Source organism: Hirundo rustica, unplaced genomic scaffold (genome assembly GCF_015227805.2).
Source record: "Hirundo rustica isolate bHirRus1 unplaced genomic scaffold, bHirRus1.pri.v3 scaffold_166_arrow_ctg1, whole genome shotgun sequence".
Taxonomy (NCBI): domain Eukaryota; kingdom Metazoa; phylum Chordata; class Aves; order Passeriformes; family Hirundinidae; genus Hirundo; species Hirundo rustica.
Genome location: NW_026690241.1, coordinates 1 through 10,739, shown reverse-complemented (window position 1 = coordinate 10,739; position 10,739 = coordinate 1). Strand labels below are relative to the sequence as shown.

Genomic DNA, 10,739 nt, shown 5'->3' with positions numbered 1-10,739 from the left:
CAACCGTGTATTGGACCCAAGAAAAAGCAAAAAAAGTGAATTGTAAGTATGATAACGAAACAAAACCTTTTCAATGTAATGATACAGGTAAAAATCCTTACTATAGCATCCCAGAAATTTCCAAATTAGGGGAGAATATAGATCAACAAAAAATTAACTATTAGAAAGCTCCAGACAGCTTATTTTCGATATGTGGAAAATGAGCATAACCAAAACTCCTTTCCCAGTAGAAAGGGAGCTGCACTCTGGGAATTATACAGCCAGGATTTTTTCTTTTTCCAGGACCTGATGGGGATCAATTAGGGATACCAATTTATGAGGATCTAAAGAGAAACAAAAGAGAATTGATTGGAGGATTCCAAAAATGGGGAGATGAGGAATAGCCCCCTGAACGCATACTAGAAATATATGGGCCAGCCACCTGGGCACAAGATAGGAGTTGGGGATATCGAACCCCAATTTATATGCTAAATCGTATTATAAGGCTTCAAGCCGCTGTAGAGATAATAACGAAGAAAACTGGTCAGGCAATGGAATTAATATCAAGGCAACAAACCCAAACATGAGCGGCTGTGTATCAGAATAGGTTGGCTTTAGACTATCTGTTAGCTGAAGAAGGGAGTGTTTGTGGAAAGTTCAATACATCAGATTGTTGTTTAAAAATAGATGACAATGGAGATGCCGTCCTGGACATAGTCAATGATATCAGAAAAATCGCCCACGTACCAGTTCAAAAGTGGGAATCAATGCTAAATACTAGCTGGTGGGATAAGGTTTTGGGAGGAGAATGGTGGAAAAAGTTAGGCTTCTTCCTTTTATGCGCTACAGCTGGTCTAATATTTCTTCCTTGTTTGATCCCCTGTTTCATTCGGCTCATCACCAGTGTGGTACAAGGCATGCAATTAGTGAACATTGACCAAAAGTTGCCTACAACAACAACACCACAAAGGATTATGGTGTTAAAGAAACAAAATAATATAGAAGACCCCTTCAAAGAGGCGAGATTGATTTGTGAAAAAAATGAGTGAATAATGAAGGCTAGAAAGCAATGAATATTGCTCGAGCCAAATGAATTATAAAAAGAAAGAGGGAGGATTGTGAAAAGTGCATATTATATGGCTCTACGCAAGATATTTACTATATGTATTATGTTGTATTAATTGTTAATGTTGTATTAATAGTTAGATAGTATGGTAAACATAGTTTTGTAGTTAAAATGTAGTTTTTTATGTACCAACCACAGGAAAACGTAAATCTTTCAGAGAAAAAAAAAAAGAATTTACTTTACTTCCTTATCAGAAGAGACCAACTCCTCCTGCCTCTCTCAGCCTTGAGGATGCCATAGAGATTAAAAGAAAAAAAGTGATACTAACCAGAGACAATTCTTTGTTTGAATGGAATTTATGCATCATGTAAGAAAAATATTCATGTATGAATATTCAACAGGCTATTGCTTTGAAGAGATAATCCTTTGTTAACAGGGGTCCTTCTTGGGAGCTTTTCGCTCGGGGAGGCACCCAGACGTCTGTAACATTGTTTTTATTGTCTTGTATTGTCCTAACTCTAATTGTTCCATTTTTTTACTCTGATTAAATTTTTATAACCACCTTATTTACTATTAAACTTTTAAAAATTTAAAAACAAGGGATTGGCGTTTTTCACATAGTCATTCCCAGGCACTCCGAGTTTCCCCTGTAAGTTTCCATTTCCCACAGAACCATCCCAGTTTTTCCCAGTTACTCGCAGTTTCCTCCAGCATGACTCCAGTTTCTGGCAGTTGCCCAAAGTATAGTCCCAGTTGCTCCCAGTATGATCGCAGCTGGGATCTCAGTCTCCTCAGGAAGCTTCCAGTACTTTCCAGTTCATCTCAGTCCACATTTTCCTGCAAACATATGCCCAGTAGCTCCCAGTAACCCCCAGTCAGGATCCATTCACAGCCACTGTAATCCCAGTGGCTGGCAGTATGATCCCTTGTACCCAGTCACCCCCAGTATGACCCCAGTCATTCCCAGATACTCCCAGCATTATTCCAGACCTGCCCAGGGTGATTCCCTGTCACTCCCAGTGTGGGCCCCGTTGCTCCCAGTCACTCCCAGTATGGTTCTAGTCATGTCCAGCACCTTTCCAGTCACTCCCAGTCTGATTCCAATGTGATCCCATTTCCTCTAAAATACTCCCAGCACTATTCCCGTCATTCCCAGTGTGATGCCTGTCAGTTCCAGTAGGATCCCATTATTACCCTGGCCTTTGATTTTAGGCCACTTTGGATGATTTTAACTGCATTTGGCTCGTTTTAGGCAAAACCATGTGGATTTAAGGTGGATTTTAGGGCCTTTTGTGTCATTTGAGGCCACTTTGTAGGGATTTGAGGCCTCTTTGGGTGATTTCAGACCAAATGTAATTGGGTTTAGGGTGGATTTTCAGCACCTTTTGACATGGGCTCAGCTGCTCCCATTCTCATCCAGTGTGGTTCCAGCTGCTCCTGCTTACACTCACATGGTTTCAGTCTCTCCCAGTATATCCCAGTCCCTCTCAGCACGTTCCCAGTCACTGCCAGTTGCCCGCAGTTGCTCCCAGTCACCCTCAGTGCAGTCCCAGTTGCTGCCAGTATGATCCAGCATGATGCCAGTGTCCCCCAGCATGGTCCCATTTGTTCCAACAAGATTTTAGACCCGTTTGGGTGATTTTTGCCCAACTGGGCAGGATTAGTGTGGATTTTAGGAACCTTTGGCAGATTTTAGGCCAAATCTGTTGGGGTTTTGTCTCATTTGGGTGATTTTAGGATAAGCTGGGCAGGTTTAGTGTGCATTTTAGATATATTTGGAGGATTTTAGGCCCATTTCCATGAGTTTTAGGTATGTTTAGGTGTTTGTAGGCCAAATCTGGTTAGTTTTTAGGGTGGACTTTAGGTCCATTTAGGTGATTTTAAGACAAACCAGGTACTTTTGGGGTGGATTTTAGGCTCATTTGGGAGATTTAAGGGGGATTTCAGGCCATTTTGTGAGGGTTTTAAACCAGTTTGGGCAGTCTTAGGCCCCTTTGGTTTGATTTTAGGCCGCTTTGGATGATTTTAACTAGATTTGGCTGATTTTAGGCCAAACCATGTGGATTTAAGGGGGACTTTAGAGCCCTTTCTGTTATATTTGAAATAAGCAGGGCAAGGACATCTGCTTCTTTTTTAATGCCTTTATTAGGCTCAGCTTCGGGCGGGGGTCCGACGGGTCGCGCACGCAGCGCCGCTGCTGCTCCCAGGAGTGACGCGGAGGAGGAGATCTGCAGCTTTGTGCGCTGGTGCGCAGGCAGAGCCGGGGCTTCCGTCCTCGCGGGAGCACCAGGAGGCCTGCTCTCGGTTTGAAGCCAGGGCTCCTCTTGGCAGCCAGCGTCTCTGCTGGATAGGGCGAGAGGTTAAAAAGGTCTAGGGAGATAACTCTATTTGTTCCTCAGCCAGGAGTGTTATTTAAATCCTTTCATTCCGTGGTGGCTCGCCGTTTTAGGGGTTTCCTTTGCTGAGCTGTGCAAGATGTCCTCTCATTTGCAACAAGCTCTGATGTCACTCCTCCTCCTCATGGATCCGGGTGCCATTTCCTAGGAAGCAGCAGAGGCGAGACCCGACAAAAAGAGGGATTTTAACAACAGAATCATTAACAACAGGTAATTAGAGCTTTGAAAACATTCAAGCCAAAGAATGGCTCCACAAAAAAATAAAACAACCCGTATGCATCACCGAAATACTTCACTACGATATCAGCTTGTTTTGATCATATTTCAAGAGCTGGGTTAAACGTGATGTAATTGTGCCATCAACCCACTTGAATCCAACCTTTCTTTAATAATTGCCATCCCTAGAGGGGTCCACAGAGGGGGAGGTTGGATTGGGGGCGCTCTGGGTACTCGGGGTTCCAGATGGCAGCGCCCTCCTGGCTGGGATCCAGGAGAGCCGAGTCCATCCCTGCGGCTCTCCAGGATATTCCCACCCAGGACAGGTCCCTGGGGGAGCCTCGGTGGCCCCTGGCCCAGGGGAGGACTGGGGAGGATTTTCCATGCTGGCACTGGGATGGTGGGAGCTGTTTCCAAGTGCCCAAGGGGGGCTGTGGCAGCCAAGCAGAGATTTCCCGATGTTCTGCCTCTTTTCTTGGCCTGATCCGTGGGATCCGATGGCGTGTGCCTGTCCCTGGAGCTGTAGCCGGTGTTTGGAATAAACGCTGAGGGCCATGCCTGACGTGGCCACCCAGGTCCTTGTCACTCGGGCTGTTCCCTGCCCAGACGGATTCCCTGGAGTTGGGGGCTGTGTCCTGGTGTCGTGGGATTCCCTAGCATGAAAATCTGGGAATGGTTTGGGTTGGAAGGGACCTTAAAGCCCACCCAGTGCCAGCCCTGCCGTGGCAGGGACACCTGCCACTGTCCCGGGGTGCTCCAAGCCCCGTCCAGCCGTGTCCAAAGGCAGCAGCCAGGCAGAAATGCGCTCGCCTGGCTGGGGCTGTGAGCCCCTCTGACACCAGCACAATGACAGATGCCATAGAATTCCATAGAATTCCATGTTTCCAAGGGAAACAGCCCCGAAGAGCCCCAGAATCCTGGAGGATTCCCTCTCCAGGGTGGGAGGGGGCTGAAACGCTGAGGAGACCCCCAGTTGCCCACTTTCCTGACTTTGAAGCCCCTTCCCAAGCTCCTGTCCCTGTCCTCAGTGAATTCTCCAGCCAGGAGGGGATTGCCCGGCTCCAGAGCAGCTATCCCGACAGGAATGCTGAGGGAGCTGCCTGGGCACCCCTGGGATGGGGCTGGGACCCCCAGAGACCCCAGCCCAGCATAATTGAGCCACCCTAGATGCACCTGTAACCAGTGCCAGAGGCTCAAATTCCCCCAAAGCATCACAGAGTTGCTGGAACCCTTTTCCCATGGCTGATTTCTGCAGGTTTTCATCCTTTTTTGTTTGTACAAAAAGCCAGCCCTCGCCTTGCCATAGAAATGCGATTCTAAAAATTGATAACTGAGAGTGACCAGGACTGAGTTAAAAAAGAAAAGAAACAGGGCGAGATGGTTTATTTGGTGTCAATGATGTCACCTGCACAGCTCCCGCCATGAGCACCGTGCGGGTGGGTGAGAGGCTGGACATGAGCCCAAAGGTGCCCTGGGCTGTGGGAGATTAGGGACAGGCAGTCGGAAGATATTGTGTTGTACGGGCAGACAGAACCCCTCCCTCAATACTTAGTTGGTTAGCGTCCTTGATAAGGTAAGCAATACCTAACTTGTAACGTAAGCAGATGGAAGTGATGTAGCAAACAGAGATTTTATAACTCCATGTAACCAGTTAATAAACGCCATTAGCCGTCCACCACATTGGTGTCTGTGAGCTGATGGTCCGAGCAGCCTGGCTGTGGCTGCCGTGTCGTTCCCAAACCAGGTCGCTACACCTCAGCGGAGGTAACACTGGGCTGAGCCCCAGCGTGGGCAGCGGCTGCGGGGGGATTCTGCCCCTGGGCCCCACTCAGGTGAGAGCCCAGCTGCAGGATGGGGGCTGCTGGGGCGAGCCCAGAGGAACTGGAGCCGGGCTGGGAGAGCTGGGAATGTTCCCCTGGAGAAGGGAAGGATGCAGGGAGAGCTCAGAGCCCCTTGCAGGGCGTGAAGGGGCTCCAGGAGAGCTGGAGAGGGACTGGGAACACCTGGAGCTGCTCCCAAAATCCCAGGGTGACCCCGGGCCTGAGCCCCACCCCTTTTAGAACCCTCCACCTCCCGACCAATCAGATCGCTCGGTTGTGTTCTGGTCACGCCCCCTCTCTGTTGGTTCACACTGTGGAACGCCACTTGCTCCGCCCCTCCGGCTGTTCCTCGACGCCCATTGGCTGTCGTCAAGGGAGGCGGGGCTTACACAGGGTTTGGGAAGCGGCCGCGGCGGCACTGGCGGAACGGAGCGGGCGGAACTGCGTCTCTCCCTCTCCCCTTCTCTCCCTCTCCTCTCCCTCTCCTCTCCTCTCTCCTCTCCTCTCTCCTCTCCTCTCTTTCCATCTGGCAATGATGGTTGCAGAGCCCCCACCAGAAACTCCGCTCCACAGAGACCACCTCCAGCCCATCCCCCAGGTAAGCAGGAATGGAGATGATCTCAGCCACCCTTGTAAGGGAGGGTGACAGACATGACCTGGCCCCACATTATAACCACAGAAGTGGTTTACTATCAAATACATCCCACCCACCCAGCCGTGCACAATCCCCATTCCACCGCTCCAAATTTGCATCCCACTTCTCCCAATCTCCTTCCAGCCTCATCTCACTCTGGCAGCTGTGGAATCGAGTAAGTTTGGTGTGGGATTGAGTTTTTCTGAGGTGGGAACATGCCATTCTGAGGTGGGACTGAGCCCTTTTGGGGTAAGGTTGAGTTGTTCTCAGTGGGATTTCAGTGGTTTTGAGGTGACAGATGGATCTCTCTTGGCTTCTGGAGTGCAAAGTAAGAGGGAAGAGAAAAAAACTAGGGGAAAAAAAAAAAAGAATAAGCAGCCAGGTGTCTTCCCAAAATGGATCACAAGGAATGTGTGTCACCAGGGCTCTGCCCAACATGGGTCCTCCAGTGGAGGATGGAGTTGGAGCAGTGCATGAAGCTCTTCCTGCACTCAAGACACTCACAGGGCTTCCCTTAGCAGTGCCTCAGTTGGTGTTTGGTCATGTGAGACCTCTGTGAAAAGCTCTTCCCACACTGGGGACACTTGAAGGGCCTCTCCCCGGTGTGGATGCGCCGGTGTCTGACGAGGGCGGATTTCTGCTTGAAGCCCTTCCTGCAGTCAGAACAGCGGAAGGGCCTCTCCTCTGTGTGAATACGCTGGTGCAGGAGGAGATCAGAGCTTGTGTGGAACCTCTTGCTGCATTTATCACACTCATAAGGCCTCTCCCCAGTGTGGGTCCTCTGGTGGCAGATCAGGGCCCAGCTCTGTATGAAGCTCATCCCACATACATCACACTCGTGGGGCCTCTCCCCGGTGTGGATGCGCCTGTGGCGGGTGAGGTTGGAGCTGCGCTTGAAGCCCTTCCCGCAGTCGGGGCAGCGGAAGGGCCTCTCCTCTATGTGTGTCTGCTGATGTTCAAGGAGCTGGGAGCTGGTCAGAAACCCCTCCCCACACTCGGAACACTTGTAGGGCCTCTCCCCTGTGTGGATCCTTTGGTGGACGATCAGGGTGGTACGGTGCCTGAAGCGCTTCCCACACTCCCCACACTTGTATGGCCGTTCCCCAGTGTGGATCTTCTGGTGCTGGGTTAGGCTGGAGCTCTGTCTGAACCTCTTCCCACATTCTCCACACTTGTAGGGCCTCTCCCCAGTGTGGATCCTCTGGTGCTGGATCAGGCTGGAGCTCTTCCTGAAGCTCACCCCACATTCCCCACACTCATAGGGCCTCTCCCCAGTGTGGATCCTCTGGTGTTCTATCAGGCTGGAGCTCTTCCTGAAGCTCTTCCCACATTCCCCACATTCGTAGGGCCGTTCATCTGTGTGAATCCTCTGGTGGCTAAGCAGGTGGCACCGCCAGGTGAAGCTCTTCGCACACCCAAAGCACTTGTGGGGCTTCTCCCCATCATGAAGCTGCTCATGGAGGACCAGGTCTGAGCTCTGGCTCCATCTCTGGCCGCCTTCCTGGCACAGGGTGGCTCTTTCCTCCTCAGATCCTCGTGATGTGCTTTTGCAGTCTTCTCTAGCGAGGGATTGCCAGGACTTTTCCTCCCCAGATCCTCGTGATCTGCTTTTGCAGTCTCTTCTCACCAGGGATCGCCAGGACTTTTCCTCCCCGTGGGATTCCTGCACCATGGAGCCGCTCAAAACGGCCTCTTCCACGAGGATCTGCCGTGGGGATTTGTTCTCCCTGGTCTCCATGCACAGCTCCTTGTCTGGGGGAGGAAGGACAAGGACAGGATGGGATTTGCCTCCGTGCCAGAGGGAAGGGGAAGGAGATCCCCTCAGTGCGTCCCCGGCAGGACGACGTCGGCTGCGGGGTTGTCCTGCAGCCGGGGGCCGTGCTGGGCTGGGAGATGGAGCAGGAGAGAGGGGGAAAGGGGCACTGACTTCCTCCTCACCTGCCTGGCTGTCCTGGGGCATCTTCCTCTTCCTCACAGCCTCCTCCTCCATCCTGCGAAGGGTTGGGAATAGGAAAGCCTGTTTTGGGGGAAAACAAGGGATAAGCACGTTGAGTTTAAAGCTCTCTCTGCCCAAGACCATCTCTAGAAGTCACTGGGCATCTGGGGTCCATAAAAAACAGGCAATTGGGAGTGAGTGGATCTACACTGAGGGCATCTGGGTGCGACTGGGACCATGATGAGAGGGACTGGGACTATTCCAGGGGCACCTGGGATCATACTGGGATCACAGTGGGAAAAGCTGCACCCATGCTGGGGAGAACTGGGATCACACTGAGGGTGATGGGAATCATACTGGGATTGACTGGGAGTGGCTGTGAGCAACTGGAATCATGCTGAGTGTGGAGTCCCTGCAGCCCCTTGCCATAATACCTCGGGCCTGGCCTTGGCAGGACAGATCATAGAGTCACCTGCCCAGCCTGAGACAGAGAACTTCCCAATGGGGCTCTGCACACGATGGTTTGCCTCAGTTTCTCCCCTCCCTGATTCCCCTGGCCCTTTGGTTTCTCCTTTCCTCTGTGTCTCCATTGGTTTGGGGTTCCCGGGGACTGGCCCCGTTTTCCCTAGAGGACACTGACCTTTCCTGCCCTTTGCTCTGCCCCCGTGCCTCAAGGTCTTTGGCTGCTGAAGCTCACACTTGAGCTGGAGACCGGCACACGTGCTCCCCTTTCCAATCTGGATTCCCCTTGGGCTTCTGGAAATAAACCTGGCTGGAACTGATCCAGTGCAAAGGCCTTCTGGCCTCTCCTTGCTGAGCTGCCCACGTGGCGTGTGTGCATGTGTGAGCTTGACTGCTTCGCCTGAGCTTCCCCAAGCGGCCTTTCCACCGCAGAGGCTTATCGGCTCTGGGCTTCAGCTCCACTCCCAAAAACCACAACGCAACACGCTTTGGCCGAAAATTACCCAAATGGGCCTAAAATCTCCAGGACCTGGACTGAGACCCAGACCAAGATCAGCACCAGAACCGGCACCAGCACCAAGACTGAGACCGACACCGAATCCGAGACCGGCACCGACAGCGGCGCTGCTCTGGGACAGGCACCAAGACCAAGACTGGGACCAGAACTGACACCAGAACTGAGAGCGGCACCGCTGCAGGACTGGGACCAGGACCGGAACCAGTACACCGGAACTGAGACCGGCGCCACAGAGGCACTGGGACCGGGACTGAGACCAAGACCGTAACTGACACCAGAACTGGCACTGGGACCAAGACTGAGACCAAGACCGGCACCGGAACCAGCACCGAGACTGGCACCGCTCCGGACTGGGACCCAGACTGAGATTGGCACTGGGAGCACTCTGGGACCAAGACTGACACCGCTACCGGCACTGGGACCTGGACTGCGCTGAGATCAAGACTGAGACCGGGACTGAAGCCAGCAAAGAAGGGCTCAAAAGTCACCAAAAACACCCCTCAAGAGACCAAAACGTGGCAGAAAATGGCCCCAAAATGATCAAAAACTGACTAGAAATGTACCCAAAATTACAAAAAATGGCTCAAAATAACAGAAAATGGCCCAAAAAAAGACCAAAAATCCCCTTTAAATGTACCCAAAATGAGACAAAATTTTTCCAAATTACCCAATATGACAGAAAATGCCACAAAAATGGCCAAAAATGGCCTAAAAGTGACCCAAAATGACTTAGAAGTGACAGGAAATGCCCCAAAATGCTGCAGGATGGAGGAGAGCCTGGAGGAACACAGAATTCCAAAAATAGGAAAAAATTGTCCAAAATTGCATTAAAAAAGCAAAATTGAAAACAAAAAATGAAAAGAGCATTAAAACAGCTAAAGAAAGGAAAACCTTGAAAATTTCTCTAAAAATGCCAATAATAATCCACAAATTTCAAAAAATTCACCAAACTAAAGAAAAAACATCCAGAGGATAAAAAAAAACAAAAAAACCCCAAAAAACAAAATCCACCACACACACAAAAGAAGCCCCAAAGAACCAAACAAAAACCAACCAACCAAACCCTTGAAATGCCCAGAAATATATTAAACACCCCCCTCCCCCCCAATCTCCTAAATTCTGCCCAGAATTCCCAAAATCCCTGAAAATTCCCAGAATTTCCTACACTTGCTCTTGATGAAGGGCTGCAGCAGGTAGGACTTGCTGGTGCTGGCGCTGCTGATCACCAAGAACTTGAAGAGGAATTCTGGAAAAAAATTCCCACATTTGGATCCAAATTGCCAAGATTTCCTACATTTGAACCTAAAATTCCCCAAATTTCCCATGTTTGGATACAAAATTCCCCCAAACAGACTATAGAGATCTCAAAATTCCCACACTTGGAGCTGAAATTCCCCAAATTCCTGCATTTGCCTCAAAATTCAAAAAATTCCCCAATAGAAAACCCAAAATTGCCACATTTAGACCCCAAGAATCCCCATACTGAGCCCAAAATTCCAAAAAAATTCCCTTGAAGGATCCCAGAATTCCCCTAAAGAGATGCTGAGATCCCACAGACCCCCAATGACCCTTTATTGGCTCCCCCAGACCCATATAGACGCTCTAGAGCACCCCGAGACCACCTCAAATCCCCTATAGGGACTCCCAGAACCCCTAAAGACCCCACAGGGACACGCAGGCCGCCTTGGACCCTCTATAGATCCCCCATAGATC

General features: G+C 50.5%; 1 protein-coding gene across 2 annotated transcripts; it reads right to left on the bottom strand.

The window, feature by feature from the left end:
- Positions 1-3,201: 3,201 nt before the first annotated feature.
- On the bottom strand, positions 3,202-10,574 carry LOC120747698 (zinc finger protein 501-like). Of its 2 annotated transcripts, XM_040053720.2 has the most exons (4): positions 10,192-10,574; positions 8,050-8,128; positions 6,616-7,863; positions 3,202-3,585 (listed from the first exon to the last, which is right to left on the bottom strand). In XM_040053720.2, exons 2-3 carry the CDS (start codon positions 8,099-8,101, stop codon positions 6,626-6,628), a joined length of 1,290 nt encoding a protein of 429 aa, XP_039909654.1. In that variant the 5' UTR covers positions 8,102-8,128; positions 10,192-10,574; the 3' UTR covers positions 3,202-3,585; positions 6,616-6,625. The 2 variants fall into 2 exon arrangements, with proteins under 2 accessions (XP_039909654.1, XP_039909655.1); XM_040053721.2 differs by lacking the exons at positions 3,202-3,585; positions 10,192-10,574 and adding an exon at positions 8,688-9,912 and having other exon boundaries at positions 5,009-7,863.
- Positions 10,575-10,739: the final 165 nt, after the last annotated feature.

Coding starts and splice junctions, on each gene's coding strand:
- LOC120747698 (XM_040053720.2), bottom strand. CDS start 8,101: ATGGAGGAGGAGGCTGTGAGGAAGAGGAAGATGCCCCAGGACAGCCAG. Junction 7,864..8,049: donor GCCCCAGGACAGCCAGGCAG/GTGAGGAGGAAG, acceptor TTCCTCCCCCAG/ACAAGGAGCTGTGCATGGAG.